The sequence below is a fragment of the Pungitius pungitius genome, chromosome 1 (genome assembly GCF_949316345.1).
Source record: "Pungitius pungitius chromosome 1, fPunPun2.1, whole genome shotgun sequence".
In the NCBI taxonomy this organism is placed as follows: Eukaryota; Metazoa; Chordata; class Actinopteri; order Perciformes; family Gasterosteidae; genus Pungitius; species Pungitius pungitius.
Genome location: NC_084900.1, coordinates 29,619,382 through 29,634,762, shown reverse-complemented (window position 1 = coordinate 29,634,762; position 15,381 = coordinate 29,619,382). Strand labels below are relative to the sequence as shown.

The 15,381-nt window shown below is 43.8% G+C and overlaps 1 protein-coding gene across 12 annotated transcripts in view; it reads right to left on the bottom strand.

Annotated features, from left to right (window-relative positions):
* Positions 1-15,381, bottom strand: part of huwe1 (HECT, UBA and WWE domain containing E3 ubiquitin protein ligase 1) — a 38,846-nt gene that overhangs the window by 15,831 nt on the left and 7,634 nt on the right. For 6 of the 12 annotated variants that reach the window (XM_062564520.1, XM_062564515.1, XM_062564530.1 and 3 more), the window contains 39 exons: positions 14,301-14,507; positions 14,040-14,192; positions 13,881-13,943; positions 13,652-13,729; positions 13,488-13,535; positions 13,229-13,397; positions 13,040-13,140; positions 12,739-12,889; positions 12,518-12,645; positions 12,280-12,420; positions 12,052-12,157; positions 11,801-11,908; positions 11,623-11,724; positions 11,395-11,475; positions 11,118-11,224; positions 10,136-10,313; positions 9,960-10,051; positions 9,654-9,874; positions 9,469-9,526; positions 8,615-8,791; positions 8,201-8,446; positions 7,710-7,843; positions 7,509-7,621; positions 7,249-7,431; positions 6,903-7,119; positions 6,683-6,805; positions 6,349-6,586; positions 5,459-5,977; positions 4,713-4,766; positions 4,202-4,324; positions 3,251-3,346; positions 2,856-3,125; positions 2,300-2,479; positions 2,090-2,217; positions 1,893-1,974; positions 1,280-1,456; positions 658-1,197; positions 381-576; positions 79-246 (listed from right to left, as the gene is read on the bottom strand). In XM_062564520.1, coding sequence (XP_062420504.1) covers positions 79-246; positions 381-576; positions 658-1,197; positions 1,280-1,456; positions 1,893-1,974; positions 2,090-2,217; positions 2,300-2,479; positions 2,856-3,125; positions 3,251-3,346; positions 4,202-4,324; positions 4,713-4,766; positions 5,459-5,977; positions 6,349-6,586; positions 6,683-6,805; positions 6,903-7,119; positions 7,249-7,431; positions 7,509-7,621; positions 7,710-7,843; positions 8,201-8,446; positions 8,615-8,791; positions 9,469-9,526; positions 9,654-9,874; positions 9,960-10,051; positions 10,136-10,313; positions 11,118-11,224; positions 11,395-11,475; positions 11,623-11,724; positions 11,801-11,908; positions 12,052-12,157; positions 12,280-12,420; positions 12,518-12,645; positions 12,739-12,889; positions 13,040-13,140; positions 13,229-13,397; positions 13,488-13,535; positions 13,652-13,729; positions 13,881-13,943; positions 14,040-14,192; positions 14,301-14,507 — 6,256 coding nt within the window. The remainder of the gene's footprint in view (positions 1-78; positions 247-380; positions 577-657; positions 1,198-1,279; positions 1,457-1,892; positions 1,975-2,089; positions 2,218-2,299; positions 2,480-2,855; positions 3,126-3,250; positions 3,347-4,201; positions 4,325-4,712; positions 4,767-5,458; positions 5,978-6,348; positions 6,587-6,682; positions 6,806-6,902; positions 7,120-7,248; positions 7,432-7,508; positions 7,622-7,709; positions 7,844-8,200; positions 8,447-8,614; positions 8,792-9,468; positions 9,527-9,653; positions 9,875-9,959; positions 10,052-10,135; positions 10,314-11,117; positions 11,225-11,394; positions 11,476-11,622; positions 11,725-11,800; positions 11,909-12,051; positions 12,158-12,279; positions 12,421-12,517; positions 12,646-12,738; positions 12,890-13,039; positions 13,141-13,228; positions 13,398-13,487; positions 13,536-13,651; positions 13,730-13,880; positions 13,944-14,039; positions 14,193-14,300; positions 14,508-15,381) is intronic. The other 6 variants (XM_062564523.1, XM_062564518.1, XM_062564521.1 and 3 more) reach the window with 6 other exon arrangements.

Genomic DNA, 15,381 nt, shown 5'->3' with positions numbered 1-15,381 from the left:
CATGTACAAATTACACAGTTAGCCAGAACGTTCAAATGACTATTTTCCAGCTGTCCGGATCTTATAAAAATGTCTTACGTTCTTCAGGAGCATGGTAGGCAGCCAGAGCATTGAGCATGTCATAGATGACTTCCTTGATAGTGTCAGGGATAATGGGTAATGGGGACAGTTTGAGCGGAGTGGTCTTAACCAGCTGCACAGCATTGGGCCCCTTAATTCTAAGGTTCTCAAACTCGTCATCAGAGGCTGTGAAAAAAAAAAAAAGGTTAAAAAAATGCAGACACGACAGTTTAATAAATCAAAATATTAAAAGTGTATTCTTTAGAGTAAAGTTGTTCTCATGGAAATTCGTATCAATTTCAGTTATAAGAAAAGCTCACCTGTGCCAGCCCCTCTGGGTGCCGGCAGAGCAATGCGCACACAGTTGCTGGCGGTTTCGGCAAAGCATTCAGGGTTACGGCAGGCGGCAGGGCCCAGGACGCGAAGGATATAATTGATTTCTCTGGAACCAAGGCTGCCTGACACCACTCCTGAGGTGGTACTACCTGCTCCACTGGTAACGGCAGACCTCACCACCTGTGACAAATTAATTTGTTAATGTGTAAAATGACTCAGACAACAATCCAAAAGTAGTTTCCAAATAGTATAAAAACAAACCTTCTCCATGGTGTGCCGCAGGGTGGCTGGATCTTCTATGATGTGTCTGAACAGCAGTGTGACAAGTGGGGTGAAGCCATTGAAGCCAGAGATCTGAGTCAGCCCCAAAATCATCCGTGTGCTCTTCAGCTCAGCAAACATCATAGCATAGTGGTGATTCCGTGTAAGACGCAAACACAAACGCAAAGTAGCATGGAGTGTGTCCGGGTCAACAGGAACGCTAATCATACTGACACAGGCACGAATGAGAACAGTGGTCATGTCCCCGGTGAGGCCTTGTACAACAATATCAGCGCTCTGAGAGTTATCAGACTCCGAGGCAGATGAGGTCTCCTTCTGCTGGCTGGAGTCCTCCTTCGTAACACTCATCTCCACTGCTGCTTCTGAGTCCAGGTCAGTCTGAGTTTCCTCTGCTTTGCTCCTGTCTCCCTCTTCTCTCTCTGAGTCAGTGATGCCACCAGCCTTGGCCGGCTTAGCCATGCGAGGCACTCTCTGGACAGTTAACATCACTGGCCTTCTGTTACCAGTCTCTTCGTTTACCTGCCAAGCAGAAAGGGTTTTGATTCAAACAAAAACATAGAAATCCATGGACTTCAGCCGTGGAGAAAGTGTTGATGTATACCTGCACCATGGTGTTAAACTGCACAGTGTATCTCCGGCGTCCCGCTGTGAAGCGGACACTGCTCTCCCCAGCCCTCCAGGCTGAGTCGATGGTACTGTTGTTTGATGCACTGTAACTGCACCAACGGCCTGAGCGGTCATCAAACCACCTCCAGTTATTCCCATTGGGTTGAAGATACTAAAGAACAGAGAAATCATTAATAGTACAAAAGCAGTGTAATCCAGACATGCTAATTCAATGACCATGAAACTACAACATTTTATATTGAAGCATTTAAGGCTGCAACCACAAATCATGAGGAACGTAGCTCTAGCAGATCTTCTGCTTTTTAGTCGTTATCCAGCTTGATGAGCTAGATCATTAATCACAGCAGTAAAGCCCGTAAGACTAAAGACGTTTTTATTTGCTCGCCTTTTTTTACTGGCACTTTAATTTAGATGTTAAAATTGCAATATTTCCCTCTGAGGTACAATGGATTATAAATATGAACCTTCTTTAGAATAAATAACATTGTGGTATTTACATGTGCTTGTAACTTATGAACATTTCATCTCCGTATCTAACTTTACAATAGTTATCTTTATTTGGGGTTGGTTTAATAAAGTTGATTTACCTTGTTCATTTGTTCCCTGCGGTTTGAAGATACCGCCATCTTCTCGTAGAAGTCAATGATCAGGAGCACTGGTGTGATCCATCTAAAGAAAGAAATAATTTTTTACCATATGAATACAAGTTCACAAGACAGACTACGAACAACTGGTGTAACATTTACAAGGTAAGATGAGCACGGAAGGGCCATTCAAAACTTACTTAGGTGTCTGGATGTCTTTCTGTTCTTTGGCAGCTTGCAGACAGGGCTGAACAACCTCAAGGAGCTTGATTAGCAGATCCAGAATCCCACTGTTCTCCACTACTCTAGCACCAAACAGCTTCAGTTCCTACCGAAACAGACCAAACAAAATGATTGTTTAGGATAAGTGTCAATGACCACCAACAGAAAAAAATTTACTTCAAGCTTACAACTGTCAAGGGGTGTGTTTCGGTTACTTCAAATAGCAACGTGAGCAGCAGGATTCTTGTTGCGAGCTTGGAGGCTTGGGGAAGTGTGGCCATCTGTCTGGTCCATTCAGACACAGTCTTTGTGTCGCTGGTAGTCAGGGGCTCAGCCGCTTTGATGAGAATGTCTGCTGCCTGCCACACCTACACATGAAAACAAGCCAATCAGGGAAGAACAAGAATACTCCTATTGCAAACACTTTTAAAGAGGTTTCCCTTACTTGTAATAAATCAAACCATACATTAGGGGCTTACAATCCTCATTTGCCTTCCAGACATAATAGAGGAAGTATTGTGCAACATTATCGTTTATACAAATACAAACAACCCTTCACGCAAAATAACAATACGTTAAAAGGACTTTCTAAAACCTATAAACTTAAACAGAATATTCCGAAATATTGAGTAGTCCTCTTGGACATAACTGTAATAAATCAAGCTTTTATGAAAGCAAACCCCAATCTTCTGAGGATGCATCGCTGGCTCTGGTAAACAAACTGCAATGCAATTATTTACGTACCTGCTCGACAACCTGGCCGAGGATGAGATCTCTGTAATCCGCTCCACTCCTCTTAATGGCAGTCATCAAAAGGTCACATAGTCGGTAGACTGTGTCCGGCAGCTCATCCAGAAGGTGGAAGCAGCCAGGCAGCATGGAGTCAGTGAATGTATGCAGCTCCTTGGGGTCCAGTGGCTCAGCCTCCATGAAGCGCTCCAAGCAGCGGGCCTCCTCTTCCTCGGCCCGCTCCCTGGCTCTCCTGTCGTCTTCCTCACGCCGACGTGCTGCTTCCTGATGCAGGAACAGAAAAAGAATCTCAACAGCTACTCAACTAATATGCTACGTTACTAACTAAAACCTAATAAATTCAGAATTAAATGTTTTTCTATATAATCTGAGCAGTGAGGGTGGCACACCTCAGGAGAATCAGACCGCTGCTCCATGCTGACCTCTTGCCCAAGGGACATGGCAATGGCTCTCATCATCTGGTCCTCTTCAGACATAGTCAGGTCCTGAAAACAACAAGGGGAACAACTTCAGCAGCCTGAATATGACTTTGTCTTCGCAGACCACATAATAAAAATTACACAAAAATGCACATCAATTTAGAGATCTACCACCAACAGCTAATCACCAGCAAAGCCATTTCACATTATGCCTTATTTTGGATGCTGATAAAAATCATGAGTGAAATAGACTCGCTCATTTCATCAATACATTTTCTTGGAAATCAAGTTTAGAATCTGTGTTTATACCACCACACACTTACAGGGATATTTAGGGCCCTATTGAGACTGTACCATTTCTTAGAATTACTGCCAAATGACTTTTTAGGGGCTTAATCATTTCCACAAAATAAATTGGCATGCCTACCAGGAAAAGTCATTTTTAAATTTATATGTAATGGTTGACCTGCTCAAGTATAGTGAAATTGGAAAGCTCCCTCAGCCTGAATGTCCAATTAGTTTTACAGGCATATAAACACAAACAAAAACCCTATTGGATCCTTCCACTAAAGCGTTTTCCTATTCTGAATCCTATAAAGAAAAAAAGATGCTTGACTGGAATTAATTTGGACTTTTATGTGATTAGAGTAGGCTTTAAAAATGTTTTGGTTGCCAGGGCCACAAGGACAATTTATCAGCGCATCAGTTAACAATAATTGCATAGGCCAACATATGCTGATGTTGTGTAAATACACACAATATCAATTAGGCCCATTAGAATTATTACCAGCATGGAAGAATATGACCTCGCCATCTTTCTTTGAGAAACCAGAACTTGAATATTCCCGGCCTTGTGCTCTGTGCAAAATGCCAATTACAAAAAATGTGAGCATGTGCGAGTTTCTGAAAAGGAAGACTTACTCTTACTGCTCCACCAAGTAGTGGAGGAGGGTGAGTTAGAAGGTACTCCGTGGCCTGCTCCATGGTGCTGGTGTTCAGTAGAGACTCCATGGCATGCTCTCTTGAGAAACCCATGTCCATCAGCTAAAACACCAAACACAGGGGGGAGAAAGCATTTTTACCAGAATTACCGGAGATGGTGTCGAGAGTTACAACCAAATAAAAATAAGGGGGGGGGGGATTATGAGCCTGAATGATAAGGACATACAGTGAGGTAAAGTCAAATTCGCTTCAAAGGACAATGAATCAACGTTCCCGATTTCTTTTTGGAACAATTAGTGTCCACAACCTTTATGACACAAAATAACTGCTTTCATCACAATACTGTTCTATATTTGGCTAAAAAAGAAAATTGTGAATCAATATTCCTCTGAAATGGTCTTTTCCTCTTCAGTTCTACCTGACCTTTCTCCATTTTTTTATTACTTCCCTCTCTCAAAAAGTCTCCCACTCTCCCTGATGGCTCTAATACCTGCTGCTGCTGATGGCCGACCTGTGCGTTCCTTTCCCTCTCTCTGCATCTTCCCTGTTATAAAACAAACGGTGGCCCAGGATTAAGTGTATACAGAACAAGGGGGAGGAAGATGGTATATAAAGCCTCTGTCTTATTTGACGCAAAGCTAAACAAATAGTGCCAACAAAAAAATATTGTATTAATCTGCAGTGCAATCCTCCTGCAGTGATGGCACAGCAAGTCATGGGACAAACAGCCTGTATGCAAAAAGAATTGCATACACATTACAACACTCTGAATGTCACCAACGGGTTGCTTATTATGAGTGCAACCCCCTGAAAGCCCGGTTCAAAACAAAAACTTAATCACAGAAGTAAATATACAGCATATTTAAGAAACGCTCCTGAACTAACTGGTCTGCTATCGGTATTTTAAAACTCCAGATATCAAAAATGCTGCGTGGCAAACTCCATATCTCGACATGCACAGCAGTGTGAGACCCACATCCTGGCAGAGAGAAGAAAATGACCCAAAATGTATCTGTATTTTACTTGAGTAGATGCAGATAACTATCAAGTGTCTCAAACTGAATAATACGTGGAACAGAAATGTGTAAAATTGCCTAGTTTGACGAACAGCGCTACATTTGGATTTTAATTATTTAGAATAACTTTATAGAACCACTGACTGTCTAGTTTACCAGTATCAGAATTAAATAGAGCATGTATCATAACCGGTTTAAAGTTCTAACTCCTCCCACTTACCTGTGTAAGCTGGGCCTGGTTCACCTGGGGATCACGCCGGGGGGTTGAATTGGTTGAATCATCAGCTACTCCTGCTGCTGCTGCTGCTGCTGCTGCTGCTGCTACGCCTCCTCCTCCTGCAGCTCCTGCCACAGCTGCTGCTGCTGCTGCTGCTCCTCCCCCCCCTGGTGCTGCTGCTGCCACAGCTGCTGCTGCTCCTGCTCCAGCTCCAGTTCCTGCTGCTGCTGCTGCTGCTGCTGATGATGCAGCTGACACGGTAGGTGCAGTTCCAGTCGCTGCGGAGGCCTCGCCGCTTGTTGTAGATGCTCCAGGGGCCCGATCGGGGGACAAAGTTAATGTATAGGGTGCTTCATCATCCGGGCGCAGCGCCCCCTCTCTCTCCTTGGCCAGGCGCTCCTGAATTACAGGCTCCCCTCGCAGTATGTGGCAGAGGATGGCCAGCATTGATTCGGCCATTCTGCCTCCATAGACCTTCAGAGGCTTTCTGTTCCACAGACTGCGGATGCAACTGAATGCAGCCTTGATAAAAGGAGAGACTTATGAACATAAAGCGCCAACAAATCTTCATAGCCAATTCGATAACTCTCATCCCTAGTTTGGACATATTAAATTACACGAGCTGCATTAAGAAGGCATATGATGAAGTATACACAAAATACAAGTCAAGCAATAATACAAACTATTGCTTTACAAAAGTAAGCCAGGGGGTCTAATTTGACAGAATACAGGGATGGCGCTGTATTAAAGCAGTGGCTTTCCATAGCCTCTCTATCCCTGCATGAAAGCAGTCACACGGTTACTGCAGTCAAAGACTCTCTAGAGAAGGTCACTCGCTTTATCTGGAGACAGTAATTGCGTCATTTCACTTTCTATAGCTAGGGGATACTCACCTTCTGGGTGACTATGAGGAACCGAAGGGCACTGAACTGGGGCATGGTGGGTGTGACTCCAGGCGTTTTAGCTGGCAGGGAATGGGGTGAATCCAGCACAGTGCTTGGGTTAACCATCTTCTCCACCAGCATTAACCAGGCATCCAGGAACTCCCCTGTCCCATCTGGCAAATCAGTATGCTCCAAACCCTCAGATACAGGTACCTTTCCACCCATTGACAGGGCCCAGTTAAATGTTCTGCACACAACCAATAAAACTCCAGTTTAAGTTTGGAAAACAAAGCAAAAGATGAAATACTATTACTGATCATGTTCTGTCACTGCACAGACTTACTCGAATAAGGCATCATGACCCCCAGAGCAGAAGAACTTCTGCAGCATAAGGTGGTAGGGGTACTTCCTCTCATCAAACAGCATGGGGGATGTGAAGCCCACTGAGCAGATGAAGAAAGTCAGCCTGCGAAAAAAAAAAAAAGAGTAAAAAATAAAAACAAACCCTTGTCACCCATGTGTGCAAAGTACTTTTAAAAATGGATGTGATTGTCTGCTCTTACCTGAAACGAGGGGTGGGTGTGTAGGGTGGCGGCTGCCAACTGAGACCCTTTGTGAGGAGCTTCGTCAGGGCAGAGGCAGTGGCCCGGGCAGCAGGCGTCGGTGTAGTGCCTGTGCTCGTGGCATGGTGGGAGCGCCGTTGGCGCACTGGGGAGCCCACACACAGCTTCACCAGCAGGCCAAAGAGTTCAGCCAGAGCTCTACCCAATCGAGATGAAGCTGGAAGGACACGTGAAAGTTGGTTTGAAACAATAGAACTCATTGGAATTCTGGGCAACATGTGAAATATTGTCAAATATAACATTTTAAACAGACATAAAAACTTGATTGCGACATAAATGATCTCACCGGATAGTAGAGGTTTAATCTGTTTAATGCGGGTGGCCATGGCTGGGGTAAGTTTGGACTTAGCCTTAGGGTCAGTTGCGGTGGGTTCGTCAGTCTCCATGGGAGCCAAGGTGTCACCATCTAGACCCATGCCTTCCAACAGTCCACCAGTAGTTGAATCTACAGTCACGGCCTCAGGCTCTGCTAGATAAAGATAAGAGTTGGCAGGTGTCCGTGGACACAGTGGTTTTCAAGTGAAAAAAGTTAAATTGTTCAATTACCAGTTCTCCTGGCGCCAGATGAGGTGGTGGGTGCAGTGCTGCCAGATGGCTTCTCCTCCTTGGGCACCAGTTTCTGCATGTCGGCCTGGCCAAACTCACATCCTGGAGGCAGACTAGTGGGTAAAGACAAGCAGTGTTACATGATTACCACTGATCAAATAGTTGTAAAAAAAAAAAAGGGTGCAAAGATAAGAAACCCACCTGTTGGGAGTGCAAAGGGACAGCAGCACAGTGCTCTCCCATACCAGAGAGCAGTAGAGCTGGCTAAGCTTGTTGAGAACACTCAAGCCCAGCTGGGAGCCCCACTGGTTGACTGAGATGGCTCTGATCTCACTCTGTTTTTGAAAGGGAGCAGAAAAATTCAAAGCTCTGTAACATTTGGGAAATTAAATGTGATTCCCTCAATCATGTAGTAATTATCTGACTAATGCATCTTCACACCATTTGGGGGTAGTATGCATACATCACAGCCAAGACATGTGGGAAATAGATTAGATTCTGGATCCAAAACAAGCTTTGATGGTCATTTAGTGAAAATGGCCAATCAAATGTGTCACCCCTTTTGCATTATATACAAAGCGGACGCAATTACATATTTTACAATCCGAGCAACAAAAATATAGCCTTCAGTTGAGCTAAACAAGGAAAACAGTGTGTCAATTTCATTAATTAAGAAAAACATCCGTATTTACCTGCCCTACTCTGCAAGTATGGACAAACATGAGGATGTAGGCATGCGCTGCAGTAAGAGCATGTAGCAGTGGTGTGGCCCGTGCTGACAATGTCGGGTCGGTGACGTGGCCTGCGTTGGCCAGTTCTCTCAGCAGCACAGATCCACCAGGCACCTCAATTGGTCGATGAAGCGGCTCCAGAGACGTCAGAATACTATCCAGTTGGCACAGGCCCTCTTGGAGTACCTTAGGCTCATGAGAGAGTGTCTAACGGAGAGAATTAAGGGGAAAGCACTTCAGTTGGAATTCAGCAAACTAACATTTGTTTTACCATTTAAACAAATGAGTCTTTTAGTTACACATGGCTGGGGATATTGATGTAAGTGTCACTCCTGATTAGAACACATGAAACAGTGATCGTGATTTTGTGCTTACCAATATGGACTTGCAGACACCAGCCACAGCCTGGCAGGCAGCAGACGTGGGGAAGTCTATGGGCAAGTTTGGCAGGCCCAGAATAGAAACCAGAGGTAGCAGACCCTTCTGGTTGACAAACTCCTGACAATGGTCATCTGTGGTGTTGTTGCTCAAGATGGATTCCACAAACTTCATCTAGAAAACATGTGCATCACAAATCAGTGACTAAACTGGGAAATAAGGTTTACAGCGATTCCATTAATAACAAAGACTGGGGCAGCTCAGCAAACGTTTTTTGCCCCACCACAGTTGCATAATTAACCAGATTAAAAGGTAATTCCTTTTCAAGAGGGGAGAGCTGTCTGGACCTCTCCAGGGCGTATTTCAGACGCAACAGTGGCAGCGCCTGGTTCTGAAAGCGTCTCATGTATTATTAATAGATTTATATATTGTAAAGAATTTTATCTTCAAAAACCAAAATAGTTAAAAGTTGTCAAATACATTTAGTGTTAAATTAGAAGTATACTATTTCCCCATAGTGGAGTTGAAATCTGAAAAGGAAATATTCAAGCAAAGTAGTTATACTTCAGTACTATATAAAGCTATATGTACTAGTTAGATTCCACCACTGCTGGAACACAATTATTAAAAAGCTATTCTTCATTAGACAGAGCCGCTTCTTTCTGCACACTTTTCTTCCAGGTAGCATGGTGCTCTGACCCAGCTAGAGCGTCCCAGGTTCACCCACCTCAGTCTCAGAAGTCCTCAAAAGTAAGCAGAGTGCGCACTGGGCAAGTTCTGGATTATAGCTTGGGCTATTTCCCAACATGCTCCTAAACACACTAAAAAGGTTTAAAAGAAATCACACTTACCACATTCAGTATGTAATCCATGAGAGGAATAGGTATCCGCTCCTCAGTGCCCACAACCCTGCAAGAATCCAAATATTATCAGAATGAAAAACTGAAATATTTGAACTCTAGTTGATCAAGTTGAAGAAAATCAACATCTGTAAAAAGATGTTCTATTCTATTGCATTATAAACTCAGCGTCATACAGTTCAAGTGGCACTGACTGTCTCTTGCTCTCTGGTTCCCCCTGTTGCTGGCTGAAAGTGTGGAGGGCCTCCTCTTCCTCTTCATCCTCACTTGAAGCTTCCTCAGCAGCGTGGCTGGAGCGGGCTGGAGGAACCGCCACAGTGCCATCTGCTTTCTGGATAGACGGTTTCTGGCAGATGTACTCCGGGGCTCGACCGAGGTTGCAGATCTCCTCCAGTAACTGGAACACAAAAGGTGGCTTTAATTATCCTGCAAAACCAATGTTTCACAGTTAGAAAGGTCTCTTCTGAATAGCGATATGCTACCTTAATAATGGCAGTCGTAGCATCAGTCTTCAAAGTGGGTTGGTGCCTCATAAGCTCATCCACAGCACTGCCCAAGTTGGATGCAGTGTCACCTGAAGACCGAAAAATGATCAGCTCAAGCAGGTTCCACGGATCAAGATCCATCCAAACAACACACTGCACTTAGTTTAACTTACCCAATGGGTCTGAGCTGCGTCGCCGTCGCATTGCGGGCAGGTAGTCGGGGGACAAAAGCACTTTGAAGAGGCGCTCAAACGGCTGGCACTGAACGAAGGAGTGCAGGCCTCTGGCATTCAGGCACAGGGCGCTGAACACATTGGGGAGAGAGCCCAACACCTCCCGGGTAGCAGGAACCTGGGCGGAGACCCAATGAAGAAAATACAAGAACAGTCAAAAAAAAAAGTTTTCCCAGTTGTCCAGGACCACGAATCAACCTTTGCCTCTTGACAGTGCTCCTTTTTGTGACCGTTTCACGAATGCCAATGACCTTTCAACATGCCATAAGCACATCGAGTCCATGGACAACATAAATTGGAAGGATTTTTCTTTACCAGATAGTTATTCTTCTGATATGGATTTATTATTTTAATTTTAAGGAGAGAAAAAAACTGAAAGGCATCAGCATTCAATCCCACACATTTTCAATCAGTATAACATTTCAGAGAGTCTGTACATAATTTTATTTAATTAAATAAGGGAACATCCTTTAATAAAGCCAAATCAATATACTGTAAACACTTAATCTACAGACAACGTTTATATCACCTTGAGTCTGTCGATTAAAAAGTAGCTCGCAAGGCAAAGAAGTGGGCACCCCTGATCTAGATAATAGTGATGCCATCTGTACCCAGCCAGATGCTATTGGTGGAGAGCACAGTCACCAGATCTCAACCTCATTGAGCTGTTTTGGGAGCAGCTTGACTGTATATGCAAAAAGTTCCCACTTGTGGGAGGTGCTTCAGGAAGTGTGGGGGAATTTCTACAGATGACCTCAACAAATTATCTCAGATTACCGTTACAATCAGCTCTTTATAGGAACAACTTCAGATTATTTATGTTCAGGTGCTGGGCCAATGAGAAAAATAAATCAGAAAATAAGGAACTGGGGATAACTGTCAGAGACAAAAGCAGAGAGGGAAACAGTGGTGTATAACTCACATCTTTGATGAGAAGAGCATGCAGCATGACATCAGTGAGCCCATTATCCTGCAGGGACGAGAGCAGAGATGGCTCCTGGAACACAAACACCGTCACAACCTCTGTCGCTACAACAAGGAGAGAAAAAGAGAACATAAGCAATAGCAATCCGAAAATGTTTTATTACATCCCTTTCTCCAGTTGACAGTTAAATATGGCATCTTTAATCAAGGTAGAGCACTTTATTCAGTCAGAACAGTGCTTAAAGGACCTTTCTGAAGGGCTATTGTGAACTCACCCAAGAGGAACAGTGAAGGGCCATAATACTCTGCATTACTGATGATGTGCTTGAGTGAGGTAGGCAACGACCCATCCATTACTTGTGAGAAAAAGAGCACATTAACCACCAACATTTGCATCGTGCAATCTTGAGGCAACAATTACCGTCCAACATGTATAAACAAGATTAATACAAAACTCTTTGATCTCGAATTTGTCCAACAGGTAAGAAGTACTAATGACTTACCGTGGCGGATACCATCAGAAAAGGCTGGGTCCTGGATTGCTTTCTTCAAGAAATTAAGCATCGACTTTAACAGTGCTGCCCTCTGAGGAATACACTGCATACCTGGAGAGACAGAGTGTCATGGTGATGACAGAGTACAATGGTGGCAGGTGTTTTCTTTATTTGGTCACGTGTCTACCTGCACGAGGCGCGTTAGCAGCACTGGTCTGTGCTCGGAGGTCCGCTTCAGGTTTGGAACCGGAAGATGTGGATGGTCCAGGGCTGCTTTCCATGGCAACCTCCGACACTGAGAATACATATTGTCAGCAAATGAACACAACAGCCGGGGGGTGGCTTCTTATTTGGTGATTTTGACAAAACGCCTCAAATTTATTTAAAGTAGAGCCTTCCTCAGTGGAATTCATTAATTCATGACGGTGGGGGACTTACTCTCCATGTCCGTATCCATGTCTTCAGACTCTACAGCTGTGCTAGGCCTCTGGATCTTTGGCTTGATGACAAAAGGGCACTCTTTCCTTGACAGGTCTACCTCATGCTGCACAAAGCAACAGTGTTGAAGGGAAAAAACGAGTGAGTTGAGAGCTTTTGATGAACTTGAAGTGACTCTAACTGAAGGCTGCCTTGTCAGCAAAGGGAAATGTAAAGTGCGGCACAAACCTCTAGCCTGGAGATAAAAATGGAAAGGCCGCTGTGGGACTGAAAGGCAGCCATGTCAAGGTTGGTGATGAGGTCCACGACCCTCACTGCTCGCGTCACAAAGGTGATCTGGTCTTGCTCATCACCCAGAAACTTGATAACCTACAAAATGAATAAAATAAAAAGGGTAAAACTTAAATAAAACAGAAAAGTAAAAAATCTTAATCAGTAATAGCGTATTGGCAGTATTAGAATGTACCTTGAGGAGAGCTTCCATCATGCCACAGGACACAAGGGCTTCCCCTCCAGCATCATAGCTGGCCAAGTGGTAGAGGAAGGAGAACAGCGCGGTGGCAAACTGGTGCGGGTAGGGTTCCATCAGAGGATCTAGAAAAGAGCAAGCATCCGATTTTAAATGCCCCAGTGTCTTGTGCATCAGACACTAAACTGTAAGACAAAATCCTTTGGCAGCATTCTCACCGATCATTGCTTGTATGCAGTTGCGAACCAACACAGGCAAGAAGCCATGGTAGGAGGCAGTGCCGGTGCAGTCGATGATGTTGGAAAGCTTGGGCGTCCTCTCCAGATGGACAATTGAAGTTAAAGTGCGCAAAGACGCTGCCTTGATATCCTGAAGAACAAAATCAAATTCATAATTTCAGCAAACATTAAAAAAAAAGGACTGTTTAGACACTGGAGAGTGAACTAATTAAGATCATCTAAAAGAAATGTAGGCCTGACCTTGTGTGGCATAGGAATTTAGTTATAGTGAAATACTCACCACGAGCTGTTTGTCTGTAATCTGTAATACATCCACCAGCTCTTCTATCAAGCCATTGTACAGAATGCTGTTGGCCGACTCTTGGAGTGCGTTTGAATATACTGCAAAAAAAAGAAAGAAAACATGGAACAACAAACATGGGGAAAAAACGTTGGGTCACTGCATCTTAGGAAGAAGGCTTCTACTCACCCAGTATGGAGATAGCATGCAGTCGGGCCTGCACAGCCTGCAACCTCTTCTTGTGGTTTGAGAAACCATGGGCCAGTCGAATGTGTGTGAACAGCAAGGTCTGCTTGTCTTTAGGGATGTTATACATCACCGTCAATGACTCCATGATCTCAGATGGGCTCTCTGAAATCTAAGAAACACATAACATGTGTAGGATGAAGAACCCAAAGTAATTTTGCTGTATTATTACCGTTAATGACGTAATGTAACTCTACTGTACCTTGTCAAGCTGCTCGATGTGAATATAGTGTAGTGTGTTAGTGCTCGTCTGTTAGAAGTTCAGAAAGGTCAGGGAAGAAGGAGTCATCAACACAATATATCAAAAATATAATTTGTTTTCATTTCATAATGACTGCATGCATGAATAAATACATGGGTCTTTACCTTCTTCTCTACTTTTACCTCAGGGCCCGGTTCAGCGTAAAACTCAAAGTGCAGTGTGGTGGCACTGGGCGGGTACTTCTGCTCAAGTACCATCAGGGGCAGCAAAGTGAGGGATGATAGTTCACATAGTGGTTAATTAGTCTCATTTAAAAGCATTTATTTAAAAAATGAAAAGTCCTTGATTTTGGTAGTTATAATTATAGAAAACAGCAAACTGTAAAATTCTTACAGTCATGAGCAGATCCCTGCAGCACTCAGCCAGACCAAAGCCATTCTCCTTTCCTCCCCAGCTCTACACAAGGGAACAAAGAGACTAAACAACACCGTTCTTTCTCTTGAGGGACAGCTGGAATCATGGGAATAGCAAAAACAATGGCATTCACTAGACCTCGGCCAGGTGTTGCAAACGGGCCAGTAGAGGGGTCCTTTTGTCAGATCCCAGTCTTGTGATGTAGTTGGACCGCTTACTGAACACATACAGCAGGTTCAGCACAGACAGGACCACCTGCATGTCACATGATGCTAACAAGGTGGTTAAGTGCTGTGAAAGGGGTTGGAAGGGATAAAATGAAACAGGGTTAAAGTTAGTGAGCTGCCTTTTTCCCCCCAGAAAAGTATTAGTGGTCCAGAGAACCAGATTTTAACATACCTCTATGGAGCTGTAGAGGTGCCTAGAAAAGCTATACTCAATGAGCAGGGCTGTGAAGTTGAGAACTGCCAGAAGCAGGGCTTTGAGCTGTCCGTTATCAGGGCGGTCACACACCAGCAGCCATGACATATTCTCCACTGTCTGGCCCGCATCACACAAAATGCCATCAAAGCGGTCCAGTAGGTCCACCCAGTGGTACAGCTCACACTGTTTAAGGAAAATTATGTTCAGTAAAAGGTAAAACATCACAGGGTTTTTAGTTCAAAGACTGCTTACTTACAAGAAGTATTTGGAATAAATGAAATCTGATACAAGCATACAACAGATTTCCTTAGGTAAACCCGAAGTGAAATGCCATTTGATGTTTTATTTCTGAGTGAGCTTGTTTTCTTTTTCCTGGCTCATCAAGTGGTTATAAACACCACATTTAACAAATGGGAAATGTCAGAATAAAACTGCCTAAAACCACCTTCGAAGAGATGTTTAAAAAATATATTAATATTCAAAGTGGTGTTGACATTTGCTTTTCTATTCTTTGCACTCCCTGGATACCAGTTCATGGCACCCACATCTTATTCTTTACTCTTTTGAATTTCTGGTGGAGCAAAGGCATGTTTCAAAATGCTCATACCAACAGGGGAATGGTAATTACCGTTAGCACAACCAAGGCATCCTGGGGAGCACATCCACATCCAGTCCAAGAGCACATCCACATCAAACCAATTAAAGAACATATGTTTCAGAACTCCAACCTAGAATTCACCAAAAGCATTTTGGGAGGAATCGCATCGAACTCGCCCTGTGTTCTTCTCACGTTACTGCCGATCACACAGGATAGCTGTTTACTTGTCATTAATATAACTACTGTTTATTTCTGCATTTTGTAAGAGGATTAAAAAAATTAGGCGCAGCAGTAGCAAAAAATGTCAGGGCCACAAATAAATAGCTACTTCCTACTCACTAGAATAATTGGTAGTAATGGAGAGGCGGGCCGACAATGTTGTGACCATATATCACCAGTTAATCAGCTGCTAGAGAAACTGAAAAGACATTTTAAAATATTTTTTCCCCAGTTAGGCAT